Source organism: Neodiprion lecontei, chromosome 2, assembly GCF_021901455.1.
Source record: "Neodiprion lecontei isolate iyNeoLeco1 chromosome 2, iyNeoLeco1.1, whole genome shotgun sequence".
In the NCBI taxonomy this organism is placed as follows: Eukaryota; Metazoa; Arthropoda; class Insecta; order Hymenoptera; family Diprionidae; genus Neodiprion; species Neodiprion lecontei.
Genome location: NC_060261.1, coordinates 36,050,191 through 36,066,720, shown reverse-complemented (window position 1 = coordinate 36,066,720; position 16,530 = coordinate 36,050,191). Strand labels below are relative to the sequence as shown.

General features: G+C 38.1%; 1 protein-coding gene across 1 annotated transcript in view; it reads left to right on the top strand.

Annotated features, from left to right (window-relative positions):
• Nucleotides 1-16,530, top strand: part of LOC107218249 (diacylglycerol O-acyltransferase 1) — a 57,763-nt gene that overhangs the window by 24,038 nt on the left and 17,195 nt on the right. The window contains exons 3-5 of the mRNA XM_015656071.2: nucleotides 896-990; nucleotides 8,816-8,868; nucleotides 11,526-11,634. Of these exons, the coding sequence (XP_015511557.1) occupies nucleotides 896-990; nucleotides 8,816-8,868; nucleotides 11,526-11,634 (257 nt within the window). The remainder of the gene's footprint in view (nucleotides 1-895; nucleotides 991-8,815; nucleotides 8,869-11,525; nucleotides 11,635-16,530) is intronic.

Genomic DNA, 16,530 nt, shown 5'->3' with positions numbered 1-16,530 from the left:
TCTCCGAAGATCCTTTCACATTTTCGGATGAATTGGACAGGATGAAATTTATTATTTACGCTGCTTATAGCCGTCGGTAGGTATAACGTACGTGTGTACAGGTGTACGCCTACACCATGCACCCATACACCTCGGCTTTAAACTCCATGCAGACGGCTGCTAACTGCACGGGAAAAGCGGAGGACGAGCGGATGGAAAATTTTATCTTTCACTTGTCCTTTTATTTTTTTCTACTTTCTTTTTTCTTTCCTTCTCCTTTATTCATCTTCATCTACCCCGTCTTTTGTGCTCGCCGACTCGTTGACGGAAGCACGTATGAATTATACGTTTATACGCTGTTGACGCAAACGAACGAAGCTTAAAATCGTCGTGAGGATTAATCGCCGATGATTTCGTTATCGCGCCGAATTTATTCCTACAAGTGGAATACATCTTTTACTTACACGAAATATTTTTGCCCGAGTCTTCGAATTCGGAGAAAATTTCAGACAAGCGTCTGTATCGACTACAATTTAACAGTGATTGGAATGTAATTGTATGAAAACTTTATTCTTATGCGCGAAAATAAAAAATAAAGAGAACTAAGTTCATAGGCAAATTACTGAAATATACAGGCGCTCAACAAATACACTCCAATTGTCCGTACAAACTGTGGAATCGTTGCTTCCCGGTATTCTTTGGAAGTTTCGGTGTAAAAGGTTTGGCAGGGACGCGAAAAGGTGCCAGGAGTGCAAAACTTTGACAAACGACGTATAATATCAAAGAATCGCGGCCTGCTCGCGTAGTTGGTATTTCAAATATTGCGTATTATTACGATAACCTTCCCCTCTCTCCTATTATACTCCACGATATTTTATTCTCTCTGATTTTTTACATATTTCTTACGTTCTCTCAGGTATGGAATCAGGGTGGATCCTCGACAGTGGTTCCTCTTTCTCAGCGGCAGCAACAACGGCGGTACCGAGTGTCCATCGATCGTCTTAATTCTTTGTAAGTCGGCTTTACAAGTTATTATATATTTACAGTCTCTCTCTCTCTCTCTCTCTCTCTCTAAAGTTAAATTAGTAAGAATTTACTGAATTCCAGTCTAGGAATCATTGATAACAATAATATTTTCCAGTGGTATAGGTATACTTGTAAATATACTGATTCACATTTACAGAGTTGTATTATAGCGATTCGACGCCGCGGCGTAAAAAAAAATTTTCCTCACCATCTCACCCCGATTGTTAAATTTAACTCATATTTTTTCAATACACTCAATTTTTACCAAGTTTAATAAACAAATATTCATCGTTACAAACAGGGCTGACAAAATGTTTCGCAGCTGCAGGTACATGTCGGTACATTGTATATGTATAATACCTATCTCAATGAAAAACACGAAGGAAGAAATAACCAAAAAATAAATTTGAAAGTGGCGTACGCATCGTTGCGTATATTAAGTTTCGAGTCTGTAATTTATCGTGAAAGTGCAGACGGCTGCAGGTTGTCGCGACTTTTGGGCGAGTGGGGTGGCAAAAAAAAAAAAAAAAAGAAAAAAATGCAAAAAAAGAACGCTACAACTTAAGTTGGTATCGTATATACATATATATGTATATACAGCCGTGTGTATATACATGTCCATTGCATATATACATGTGTGCATATAATGGTAAGAAAATAAAGACAGATATGCAGGAGGAGAAGCAACAAACTAAGCATCCTCGCCAAGTAATATTTCTCCCTCTCTCTCTCTTGGTGTTTTTTTGCTTCCCCCCCCCTCCCGCCCCCACCCTCTTATTTTTTATTTTTTTTATCCCCTGCTCTGTTCCCTGCTTCCGTTTTTTCACCCTCTACTTTTTCAACTCTCTTTTTCTAATCTGTTCCTTATTTCGCCTCGTCGCGTCGCGCCGTATGGAGCCTTGCCAAGTTGGTCCATGGAGGCAGACGCGAGTCTCACTGATCATTGTTTACCCACCGTTCAATCCCCCTCTACCTCCTCTCCCTCCTCTCCGTCCTCCCAACCTCCAGTCCCCAGCCGCTCCTTTATACCCCGAGAAAACGGAGACGCGCCCCGCGATCCGTACTCGGCCTGCAACTGCCATCACCGCCCCCGGGGGCCAGATGCATTTTTCAAGTGGTATTGAAACTTTTCATCGAAGATTTGTCACTGGCAAATAAATACTACCGTGGAGCTACTGCGGAGGTGAAATCCTTTCGTCGAGTAGTGCGAATAACGTATACCTAGCTTTTACGGCAAGCAAGGAAGCAAGCAAGCAAGCAACGCCTCGGATATTAAGATTGCGAAATTGCAGAGAGACCGGGGAAAATATTGCCGTTTGTTTTTTCTATCTTACTTTCTTTCTTTGCATTTTTTTTTTCTGTTTCATTTCTTTCCCCTCCAGGCATTCGTTTCGAGTGGGTCTGATTACCACATTTTTTTGGTATCCTCGCTCTTGATCGAGGCGATATCTTATACTCGTTAAATGGTTGGGATAGTATTGCAATAACAATAACTCTACTAACCCATTTTTATATTTGCGTACATACACACACACACACTTATACTATTTTGTTTCTTCGCTTTGGATTATGAATAACTGAGTGGAATTATGTTGGTAATTCGTATATCCACCTCAATTTTCATGCAATCGTTTCGTAAGTATTCGCAAGGGTCTAAAGTATCCCCATTCCCCCTACCATCGCCACCCATAAGCAGGGAAAAGATTATTCTCTGGGGCGAAACTGGCGCGTTACATGCGGCAGCTGGTATATTATATATATCGTAGAATTATCCCGGATCTTTTTCAACAAGGGTGGGTTATTTTGATGGGATTGTTTCAAGATTGCTCTTCAAATGAAGAAGCTTGCCCGTTACAGCTGACCCCTGCAGTACTTGTTTGTATATAATATGTATAAACGCGCAAGTATAGGTGTGTGTGTGATAAGACAAGTATTTCTGAGATTAGGTAATAAATTATTAATTCTTTCTGCATTCAGATTAGGTCGTTAATATCTGAATACATCTCTCTCTATCTCTCTCTGGCTCTCATTGTCAGTCACTTACAGACGACGCTTCGCTGTCGACTTTCTATCCGTGCTCCGGTTGGTGAAAAATCGATAACGTCGAAAGGCTGTCTGATTGATTTTTCTTCGTATATTTTTGCGCCTATATCTATTTGCTTGTCAGTTAGCAGACGGCGAATTGCAGGCGATGAGAAAAAAAGAAATTCAACTTTATTTCGTTACAGGTATAGCAATTTCATGACATATAATAATAAATGTGATTCAATCGTACGTAAATTGACGCTCGGTCGGTCGCAGGAATTGAAGCGTTTAAAAAAGTTAAACTCGTCGTTTTTTTCTCCTTTTTTTCGATTTATTTATGGTTGACTATAGCCAAAAAATGAGTGCAAGGATCCGTACGATGAAAATGTCAAGTGGAAGAAATTTTTTTATCGCTGTCCTCTACTATATTCCTACCTCTTTCTACCAACGCCGTACGGAATGTAAAAGTTACGTATTTTCTCTGGAGATTTTCGATGCGTCGCGATTTTTCGGACAGCATTTTTAATAGATGGTGAATAATATTACGCACACACAGCGTATTTGTGAAATATGAAACCGTTCGACCATCGAAACTATGCGCATATTCTCTCTCTCCAAAGAGCTTCCATTAATTCATATTACGGCTCAATGCAGCTCGACATGTTACGATCCACACCATGCAGCAGATTATTTCTGCAGGAAGCGAATATGAAAGGGTGAATAAACAAATGGATAGAAAAATTTTAAACAGAAATAAACTGAAAATATATCCCCGGGCTTCCGGAAAAATATTTGCAAATTTTGTACAGCGAAATTTGCACCGTTGTGCGTGTATCTTCATTAGCTGACGTAAATTTGATTAATTATACGATAGTGCAAATATGCTGATGTTGAGATGAATCGTGAAACATGGCGAATGATATATCGAAATCGAACGGCGCCGTCAAATATTCAGTATAATTTACAGCCGTTGATACAGAATACGAAAAAAACATTACCGAAAATATTGCAAAATAATAAGATTGTTGAAAATTTCAATCCAGAAACAAGTTTAATAATCTTTTACATAACCCTTTGCTGAAACAATAAAATTGGCTCTCCTATAGTTTTTACGCTCCAGGTCCGCTACCTGGTGAAATTTGACTTCCAGGACAAGCGCTCCGTAGTTTTGGCTGTCCAGGTCCTTTATCTTGTGGATTTGAACTTCCAGGATTAGCGCTTCGTAGTTACTGCACTCGAGGTCCGCAATTTGATGAAAATCGACTTCACGGACTAGCGGACTAACATTTGTTACTCATTGAACAATCCTCAAGAGGTATCTGGTAAATCTCGTATCATATGGTAAAAAACTGAGAACGAGTAAGCGAGCGCACGAGCACAAAAACCAGGTACACCAGGCATCCGTTAGCTAGTTAGTTTTAATTTCATTATTCGCTCGCCACAATCGCATCCGTTACGTGATTAAGGACTCCGCATAAAGATTCATATGAAAAACATCGGACAATAATCTGATTCGATTCAAGATAAATAATAAAATATCATAAAAATCGTTTATTCGTTCTTTTTCAAAAATTCAACTTTCCTCACTCAGATAAATCCATATTTTTTTTCTAAAATATTTCAAACTCAGTGAGTTATGATCTTTTGAGTAAAATTATTAATTTCCCGGTATATTGTTGTTTCAGGAATTTTTGCTTCATATTTAAAATTTTATATTGCTAAAGATAACTGACTTGCCTTACAATATAATAGTCAAAGAGTATCGATGAATTTTTTTCGAGTTTTTTGATGCAATGGCGTGACTTCAGGAGTTGAAGGAATAAAATAGAAACAACTTGTGAGAAAGTAATTACAAATTGTCAGTCACTTGTCGCAAATATCAGTGTACGTACATATAGCCCAATTTAACGATAAAACTGTAAGTTTAATTCGGAGAAAACAAAGTGATATACCTTGTAACTTGTAGGCTTTGAAACGATAAACTCTGTTTTTCATATCGTTGGAATTATTACCCAGACGATGATAAATGTAACGCGATAGCGTATTATCTCACTAAAAATTTATTTTCATCATTTTTACGCACAATTATCTTGTTTGTTTTTGGCAATTTATCTTCCGGTTTTTCTTTTGTTTTTTCTTTCAAATGCTCGTGATTTTTATCGCCAGTTTTTTCGCTTTTTTTTTTTTTTTTTTTATGTACTATTTTTGGAGTCATTGTATTTTTTACCCCATGTCTTGCTAATTACTGGCATAATTGGCCAGAAAAGCCTTCTTGTTCCTTTTTCGCCATTTTCCAAAAGCCAAACCTTGACGACGATGATTATAACGAGAATTAAGGTTTCCTAAACTTTATACCGAAGTGTTTGTAATTTGACTGCCTCCTTCGTTTGTGACACGGTAAATTCTTGCAAAATAATTACCATTCGGAAAACGCTCGACTCGCATAAAATATCTGTAATTCCCGTCCACCCGATTTGTAACATATGTAATATATGCCTGTACCTGCTCTACTAATTTAACCGGGAACTCGGAGTATCAAGGTGCGAAAATTTGCCCCCCCCCCCCCAGAAAACTTCCTGCAAAGTACCCTGCGTAAACAGTCGTCTGCAGCCTTGCAGAAAGTCTAGGGTACAACTTACCGAGTGCGTAGATGGCTAGTTTTGGAAGAAAAATGAAAAAAACCAAACGAAAAATCCATAATATCATCAACCGAAACGGGGTTTGCGGTCAATTTTAATCAAGTAAAATGCATGGAAACGAATAGTTTACTTGTATTTTGTTAATCTTGATAAACGATATTTAATTACGTCAAATTAGAGTGACATGGTTTGTCATAATAAAATTTGACGTCAAGCTAGCCGGCAGTTGCGTGCAATATTGCCCGCATAACAATCGTAACATGTATTATATGGGGTAGTCCGAATGATCGTGAACAAGGTGCAGTCGAGAGTAATTTTAACACGTCGACTTGAAATTTCTGAAAAATTCTGAAAAGATCATTTACGACCAATTAAGAAAAAGAAAACACAATTTCTTCCCCTGTACAACTTTACTCCCAAATGCACAGTTTTCGAGTTATGGAAGGTCAGATCTAAAGTACCTACTCCTAAAGGACGGGTGAAAAAAATCTGAAAAAATTGTAAAATTTATATTTAGTGGAGTAAAAGTAGGAAATGAATCGGCGACCAATTCGGTGGAGGTCGAGGTCAAACCTTGTTCACGTTCATTTCGACCACTCTGTATGTGTTATTACTTATTACATAATGCACATATTATACAATGCTAATTGTGCAAGACGGAGTTATTTTAAGGTTTGTTATTAGACTAATTAATGTCCCCGGGGACAGTGCGACGGCTATAGGAGAGGAGTAATAATTTTCTGTCGGCTTTTTTTATTCCTCCCTCCCTCTTTCTGCTCTTTTCATTTTTTCTTCCTCTCCCTCTCCTTTTCCTTTTCCTTCTTCTTCTTCTTCTTCTTCTTCTTCCACTTCCTCTGTATTCCGCAGCATGCGGTTTGCAAGGTGAAAATTGTGTCGCGCCAAAGCCTTCGAGCTCGCTCTCCGCGGGCAACGACGACGAGTGCTAATTACGAATAATTACGAGTACTAATTAAAGCTTTACTTAACTGCGATACTACGTCTTACCTGCTACCTGCAGGTCGCAGCTTTACACCCTGCCCGAGGTGGTGGACCCAGGTGCAAACCTGGCTTTCTTACGGCGTCGCGGCGCCTCGTTACACTTATAAATTATAACATTATATGGCTGCCGTATTACAGATAATTATACACCCGCGAGTAATTGTTCTTCGTACGTTTCATAAGTCAACGATTCATTTTCTCTCAACATTTATTCATCTCTACGATATATTATACGAATTATAATTAAATTATCCACGCAAATTGACTATTATAGCATTCAACGAGATTCGTTACACGAATGAATTAATGCGGGTGTTTTTATTTATTTATTTATTTATTTTTTTTTACATTTTATTTTCTTTATTCTTATTCGAATATTTCTTCGCTGAATTATGCAGCCGTGATAATATAATCGCGAAATTCAATTGTGTCAAATGTAATACGGCGTGGGTGTTCAAATTGAATATACACAGAAATCTCGTATTTTTGCCCGTTGATGGTTGTATACATATTTTTTTTTTTTACTTTATTTTTTAACGCTCTCGGGAACCGTGTCCAATTTTGTATTCCGCGCGAGCAAAAAGACATTGAATTTCTTTTATTTCGTCAAAGACTCACGTCATGCGGCCTGTACAGAAAAATTCTCTGAGTGTCCGGAAAATTGGGAAAAATTGTTTTGCGACAACTTGATGAAAAACGTGTGCGTACGCGGAGGTAAAGAATCTAGGCACGTGTATTTTTAGAAGCCGCGTAGAGGCGGCACCGGTGGGTAATTATTAACTTTTTCATTCGTCAGCAGAGCGAAATGCCAAATGCAATTTCCGGCTTATCAGTTCGCCAGTTCTGTCGGGAGACCTCTTGAGTTATTACATCGAGTGATTTGTAAAGTGTGTCGCTTCACGAGCCGTTGCGGAAATTCCGCGGCAGTTTCCTATAATTATATTTGTTATTCCGGAGTGCTTGCAGCAGGCGTGTGTGTAAATTTGCAATTTCATATTCTCTTTTTCTTTTCTTTTTATTTTTTTTATTTTTCACGACTACCTCCCACGCGCTTCGACCGTTTGCCGCTTCTTTACATTTTTTCCTCTCCTTTTTTTCCTCCTACAATTGACATATAAATATAAATAAATAAACAAATAACGAAACAAAAAATTTGCACGAGCATGCGAGGTTGTTGCTGTTTGTTTGTTGCAGTAGTACGTGAGGTGCGCTGCAGACTTGATTATTACATTCGGGGAATAAGCTTTTTGCAGTTGTTTATTGCTGTATCGAGCGTGCGTGCGCGCGGCGTGTTTGAAAAATGGATGCAAAAAAAAAATGAAAAAATAAATAAATAAAACGTTTTTCATCCGAGTGAAAAGTCGCGTTGTGCAGGGGAATTTATTTTCTTACACATTAAATATCAAGTCATTGTTATTACTCTGCGCTAGACGTTGTGATACAATCATATTTTGTTTGCAAAATTTCGCAGGATTTTAGGATTTTTTGAAATCGCTATGATAATATGCACAATTCTCGCGTTATATTCTACATGTATATGCGGATTGATTTGCGTGCATCTAAGGATACACATATCGCGTATATATATGTGTGTGTGATTATGTATACCTTGTAAAATTATTATGTACTATATTACACACTTCTTCGCGCAGTTCGGCTCGGCGCGTTTTCATATCGCTACTTACATCTTTTAAACTTATTTAAGTTTTGCAATATTTTAACTCGCTCACGGAGAGAGTTTTGCCTTCGGTTCAGTTTGGTCTGCATGAGCTTACATGCACATACACAAGCATACGTATAATCTATGTAGGGGTCACGTATACCTGTACCTATGTACAGAGTATCGTCGAGGTTTCGCGGTTATATTCTTATTAAACCCTGCATATATCTGTATATATGTATACGCGATTCCGCAGATATACAGTATATCCTATACCTATACGCGTAACCGCGTCACGGTTTATTATTGCCTGCAAGGACTTTTACATCGTGCCTGAAGGATCGGAGTTGTTTCTATTGTATTTTCTCTCGAATCGCATACTGTGTACGCATAGACACAAATTCGGATAATCAATTTTTCAAAATTGATATAGTAGTCTTTTAATTTAACACATTTTAATTTGGGTTTTTCCGTTTTATTCTTACAGATTCGACGGTACCTGTTATCCTGTGCTTACTGATCGAAAAGGGATTAGCTGTGGTGAGTAAAATCAGTATATTAATGAAACGATGTAAGAACAGGTAATACAATGTCAACTGATTCAACAAGTTTCTATAACACGTTTTCTCTTAGTCACGAAAATTTTACCAATAATTATTTCTCGTCGTTGAGACATATTCTGTGGTCGAAGGAAAATTTTTAGAAACTACGTTTTTTTTTTCATATTTCTTTATGACAAAAAAAAAATAAATAAAACAATAATAATGAAGAAACATCCACTCGAGATCAAATTTAGAAAGTATACAAAACATGGGCAAAGAAAAAAATAAAAAACGATGGTAAAACGGAGAGAATAATCGCGAAGGAAAAAGATCCGGAGAAGAAAAATTGACCGCGTCACGCGGGATCAAAAAACTCAGCAAGTACGTGACTCCAATTTAGTGGATCGCGAGAATCCTGAGGTTTCGCTGGCGCTGGTTGGTTGGTTATAAGGCACCGCTCGGGTTGCCTTACACTCGTATAGAGTAGGTAGCTACAGTCCCGGGTTGTTATCAAGACGAAACCGGGCTCCGGGAAGATTTATTAAGTGTGTAAAAGTTTTCGTATAGAAGTTGCCTGCCTCCCTGCAGCCACAAGGCGAACTCGTAGCTACGTGACCGACGGGAAAAAGTTAAGACGTGCTTTTCGATTGTTTCCCTAAGCTCCTCTTATACTTATACCTGTTATACCTACAACTACCGTACCCCGTTTCCTCACCTTGTGCCTTGATCGGTAATTTCACGCGCGTACGGCGTTATTTTGTCCGATTTCTCTTCTCTTTCCGACCACTTTAACGTCAAAATAATTACTGCCGGCGTGGGAGAGAATGAGAGAAAGAGCTTGCGTATCCCCGAGTAGAGTGCATGGGGTAGGGTAGGGTGTTCTATAGGTGTATCTGTACGCGTATGACGATCCTTTGTTCTTGAAGCGACGGGGGAAACTCGCGCGGCGTTGGAAAATTTTAATACCGTCTGCCCCTTCGGTATTTCATTAACTGCTATTTGACTTTATTAATACAAAGTGAATGCCTCGAACGAGAATCCGATAACTAATAAATGTCCCTTGTCCCTTAATCTGATTCCGATAGCTTAATATCACCCGAACGAATAAAGTCTACAGCCTCGCCAGCTATTGATTGACCTTACAACTGATCGATGCTCCTTTATATTCTATTTACCGCGGCGTGTCTTGTTTATATATTTATAGATTTCACAAAATGTGGCTTGATCTATTATATTATAAGTTGTAATAATAGTTATAATAGCAACAATCGTCTGCTTTTCTTGAATGAATTCTTATTACAGAAATGTTAATTTACGCTCAGTCATTACTGATCCGCCGAGTCGACCTCTTATCAGCTTTGTCACTTTAAATTATAACCAATATACGTCGTAATTTGCAAATTATTTTACCACAGTTGCAACGTCGGACTGTGTTTCGAAACGTTAAAGAATTTATTCTTGGGACTATCAAAAGATCGCGCTCATCGATATAAATAGGTTATACATATAACCTATGTACCTATATAATGAATTCCATTCCATTTATATTAGAATTCTGAATTTATATTTGTTTTCTAATTTATTTTACTGGTAGCGAAACGAAATTTTCTTCTATCGAAGATGAAAAACAAAAAAAAAAAAGAAAACTTGCAGTGTTGAAGTTAATTGAGTTGAGTCGGAACGTGTGATGGATTATATATATATATATATATATATATATATATATATATATATATATGTATACGTGTTTTGCATACGTATGCAATATTCATATCGCTGTGTGAAGCGTGAGGAGTACGAAAAAGCCTGAAATTTATGTACGAGTTTTTACTTTTTCGTGTACCTACCAATCTCCCCGCTGCGTTTTTTTTTTCTTTTATTCTTTTTAATTAATTTGCGAGTAAAAAAGCTTCCCAAACATAACATTGGGAACAGAGGGTGGGTGCGTATATATCTACCCGACACATGGTGATGCGGTCTATCAAATCAAACAAACTGAATAAATATTGGCCTGAAGCTTGACCCCGTTAACCAGCCCTTCGATAAAACGATATATTCAACTAAACCGCGATCAATCACAACCTGGCAAAAAATGCCTCGCAGCAATGTTTGCTACTCCTGAAACAAACATCGGTAAAAAGAGAAAAAAAAAAAACAAAAAAAAAAAAAAAAACGGATAAACGTAGCGGTCTCTTGAAGTTATTAACTCTACGGAATATCGGGCATCAAAAATACCGCTTCAAAACAATTAATGCCGATCTATTAGGTTAGGAAACTATCTCTGCGTTTCAAGGTATCCAATCAGTTTATCCGTTCAGCTGAACCAAATTTATGTCTTCGAATTCTGGAACCGCTGAAAAACTCGACAAAACTTCGTTTTCACACTAATTTATACTAAATCGACGGTAAACTAAGGCCAAAATCACGAAGTGGATTATATTTTGAAACATGACCGCCATTGCGTCAGCTGTTTACTCTATCCGCTATTTATCACTCAGTTTACTCAGCTTAATGAATCCACGTGCACTGTTCACGTTTACTTACGAAACAAACAAAAAAAAAAAAAGAAAAAATCTGGCGGTTGATAAATCTTTGAATCTCGTTTCGCAAAGAAATGGGAAACGCGATAAATCGGTCAATTTTTATGCCTCACAGGAAATAATCGCTCATGGACCTGGAATGGTGTTTCACGTTGTCAATCTCATGGCGATGGTCCTGATGCCGATGGTGGTTATCCACGTGAAGGAATCGGGCTTCAGTTTGGGTGAGTAAATCCAAAGAACGCACAAAAAAAAAAAAAATAAATAAAAAACCAACCTGTACCGTTATCCACTCCGAATCTTGTACGAAAATCAAAAATATCACCCGTAGAAATTTCCTCACGTATTTATTCTCATATGCAGGGAGGTGGGTATAATGTTCCGTATCATGATCTGTTGATTTTGTCACGTTAGCGAGACATTCCAAACACTTGACTAATTGATCGTGCTAGGCTTAGTTCGCGTGTATAAACTCCTAGAAATTCAACGGGGGGAACGTGCTACTTCGAGGGTATGAATCGGCAAGGTATTGAATGTGACATTACACCGTATAATTAAGGGGCGAAACAACTAAAGCGGTTCTGACACGAGCCCCGATTCACTTGGGGGTTTCGAATCAAGCTTGCACGTAGTTCCTCCCTCGTGTCAACCTTTCCAAAAGTCGATAACTACACACTCGGGATGCCCGGTTTTTTTAACGAAACGTCCGAGATACTCGACAAGTGGAATTTCAAGTCGTTTCTTAAATTACGCATCTGCAAATTTTTGTAGAAAAATTTCGAGGAAAGAAACAAAAAGAAAAATATAACGAAACGCGACAAAAGTTTCCAAAGAATAAAGTGCGGCGGCGATATTTCCAAGCGCAAAAAAATAATTTACAAAGATTTGCAACAACTTTGGAATATGTACAGATGTAGTGAAAAAACTTGAAACGCTTATCTCGGAAGCGTTGATCCGAGTTCCGAGCGAGACTTTGTCTCACGGTCTGATGGTGCTTTCTAAAGTTACTTATTATCCCTCCTCGAGGTCTTCGCCAATATTTAATTTAATCTTTTACTTGATTTTTCCTAATTTCAAACGCTTACGATAAAAATTTTCAACAGTGGAAACGTGACTGCACACATGCATGAAGAATTAACGAGAAATCTCACGGTAAATTTAAGCATCGCGTACGACGTTTACTCTGTACATATAAATTCGATACATTCTTTTTTTCACACACGCTTTAGTTCGTTCAAATTATTATTCAGCTTATTTTATCGTGGTTTAAAAAAGAAAAAAAAAAAATTGAAATCGCTGATCGTTAACGCAGGAGTTTTTCTTTTTTTTTCTGTACAATCTCTTCGTTCCCGTTTCTGATTCATAAGCAATATCGTTTCTTTTTTGTTTCACCATTTGTTGCGGATCGAGTCGATGCAGACGATATATTTCACCCTGGCGGAAATAATTTGCCAACTTATTTTCTATGTTTGTTGAAGGATTGATAGTTTTGCTTTCGCTTTCCTTCGATATACTCGAGGTACGTCTCGTCGCTCGATTTTTTCGTTATCCTATTATCACGCTCCGTTCTTTTTACGCCATCGAATTGTTGATTCTTCCTCATTTACACATTTTTCTCGGACTATTTAATTTCAAAACTCAAACTGACCACATACTGTATGAAATAAACGTGAATTCTATACATAGAAAAATTAACTATCAGCTATGCGAATCCTCATCGTTAAATTGCTAACACCATTTTTAATCTCTTATTGTTAATTCTTTCGTTCATTCCCCATTTCTCAATTTGCCTCGTCCCTGGTTTTGCAATCGAAGACGTAGAATCACACGCACACCGTGCATACGTTTCGCAATGAAACGGACAGACCGTTTCATCCCTCGAATTTCTCGGGCATTTCCTTAGCGTCGAACATTCAGATCCTACCGAGACTCGCTCCTCTCGTTCTCCTGGCACGAATTTGTACCACTGTTGGCACAACGGCGCAGTAATACTTATCGAGAGCCACCATGCGTATAAAGGCAAAACTTGGCACCAACTCCAGGGCTATTCCAGTAGCTGTACCTCCACCCGCTGCAGCCCCGTTATAGCCTTTATTTGTTTCGGAAATTTCGACTTTTTACAGACGCCTATGCATATTTCTACCACAGGCAGCGTCGCCTTTCCCATCACTTAAAAATTTCTAGCACTGAATTTTCACTCAATCGAATCGAAAGAATTACACCCGACGGTCCTTGAGCGATTTTGGAAAAGCGACAGGCTCGATCTTCTCGTTGAAATGTGCCGGTGCCTGGTATCCAAGTATTTATTTATTTTTTTTGTTTCGCTCTGCAGACTTTTTAATCGTCGCGTAAAGGTACCAAAATCAATCAGTGCCGCGGGTATTACCGGATGTAATTTGTGTCATGCGTCATCGGGCTTTCCAAGTTATACGCGAAACCAATTTCGGTGGGATTATCTTGCGTAGGCGAGTGCCGCGCGTCCGCGTTTCCAGAAACGAGCTAGTTAACTTAACAGGCTGGCTATACTCCAGCTTTGTCTGAACGCTTATACGGGATTCTCTTCGGTAAGCATGACGCGGGGGGTTAAAGGGTTGTCCATCCTTGCCAGGACGGTTTAACTTCCGTACAGCTACAGGTACTAAAACGCTCGATATCCTGTCGGGGGAATTATTTTCGTACAAAGATACGATACAGCGATTAGGGAAGGAAATTTGACTTTTCATTCCTGAAATCGCAGCGGAAGCTCAAGTTGTACGGTTACAGTTATAATGTTAAGACTGCGAGATTTTGAAAAGATGGATTATTATTACAATGTCGTTATTCATTTTTCTACTTTTTATTTTTTTCAAACTTGATAGTAAACGATAATATTTCCGTTACTAAAATTGTTGAGCGAAATTCCATTGGGCCAAGTTGCTTTTGGAAGAGGCGTAGAAACTGAAAAAAAAAAAAGAAAAGAAAATGAAACAGAAAAAACGTGTTCGATGTTCCCTGAAGCGAAGGTGACGGAGAATTATATCCTTAATGTATGCCACGACATTTGGCGATTATCGCTCGTGTACCGTATCGGCATTATTACAGGCACGAGGATCATGTGAAATTGATAGACCCTTGCAAGATGGTCCGTTTGTGCAGCCGAGCGAAGTGAGTGGATCCATATATTCCCTCGTATTCCTGAACTCATTCCAGTTTGTTTCTCGGGGAGGAAGACACTATTAGACCGGTTCAGTTTATTCTTGGCCGATTCTCGAGCCACGTTTCGACGGATCGTCGAAGCGAGGAAACGTATCCGTGTTTGATATTCGTGTAGATACGATGCGGGGAAACCCTGATGTGCACGTGTATGGGAAAGAGAATTTTTTCTTCGTACATATTTCTTGCCCTCGCAGGATATACAAATCGGCGAACTTATTCCGCCGGCACGTTTTACGACTGCTATTCATATATTTCACCTGAAAGCTCGGATCAACTTTTAGGCATATCTCGTCGCCGCGGCTGACACATTTCAAACGGGAGATGGGAGAAAGAATTAAATTAAAAAATAAAATATTTAGAAACAAATACGAAATTGTGTGGGTACAAAATGTACACGCGTTAAGAAATGGTTGAAATAAATTTTTGTCGCGGTGTAAGCTGCGGACGAATTGCTTTCTTTTAACATCTTTTTTTAACTCGAATATCAGGGTGGCCATACACTTGGAAAACCTGGAATTGTTAGGGGATGTTTAATTTGGTGATGGAAAAAAATGAAAATATCAATTTTCTATCGTGGGAATTAGAAATGATTTTTCGAGGCATCGAGTTCACCTCTTCTCGTTGAGAAAACAAATTGGCTTGAACTGACTCTTTGATAGATTATACTTCTTTTCAATTCGAATCGAATTTCGACACGAATATAGAGTTTATAAACCGAACGATTTAGGTTTCAGTAACTTACTGGATCTGGAAAAATGTCAGTGAAAACTAGGTTTTAGGTTCTGGAAAACCTGGAAATTTCTTGTAATTTTTACATATCCTGGATTTTACTATAATTCATTGATTTATTATTTTCATCTGTGGACTAATTAATATCAGGAATATCAGATCAATATCACTATGTACGGTTGGTTAATATACTTCTGCGCGATTCAAATACACGAGGGTAGGGAAAAAAAATTCATCTCCATTTTGAGTAATTGCAGGACTAATTACGCGAGTTTTTACAGCTATAATAATCGAATTATCGAGAACACTGCAGGTGAGCAGGTGCGGAATGCACATAATTTTTTAATTGATTCTCGACCCGCGGGCGTTAATTGATTGCGATTTTCAACCTGCAGAGACGGGCTTTCGAGGTATTATACAGGAAATTGTAAGGGGAGGTTCACTGTGCAGCGTTTTAATTAAGACACCAACAATGCAGGGTGAAGAAATTTTTCTCCGGTTAATGGAAATATCGGAAAATTTTATACCTTGTGTACATATATAGTAAATGCTGCGGGTAAACGTGCAGATCTACCGAGGGTTTCACCCCGTGTGTTATACATAAAAATAGCCGCCTTCGCTGAACTGCAATATTGTGAAATAATAGTAATAACAATAATATTTACCTACGTTTCGTATTCGGAAAAAGAAATTTGGTCGTAATAAACAAAACGCGTTGCAGAGTATTTTACCACTTCGACAAAAATTTTTCTTGCCTTGCGATATAACATATTATTTAATAGCGATAATCTATCGGTAACTCTCATGGTTTCGTAAGTTTTACTAATATTTATCCACCGAATAGATTTAGTGAACTGTACGAAGCAATTTAGATGAATCTGCCAGAGGGTATTCGATATCTTGACGATATCACGAAAAAACTGTTATCTCATTAAATCGATGAAATTAAAATCGAGATTTCGTATTAATAAGTATATTTTATTGAATAAAAATTTTTCACGATTCTTAAACAATCGTTTTTCATCAACTTTGGTATTTACAAGAAAATATTGCGTTCCCGCGACAAAATTTTCTACATAATGCGTCTAGAAATTGATTTCTTTAAAAAAGCATAAAGTTTTTTCTGTGTCCAGTCTCATGTGTTTTCTTAATCTCTCACACTTTTGTCACTTTCCGTGATACGGGCGTAAAAATTA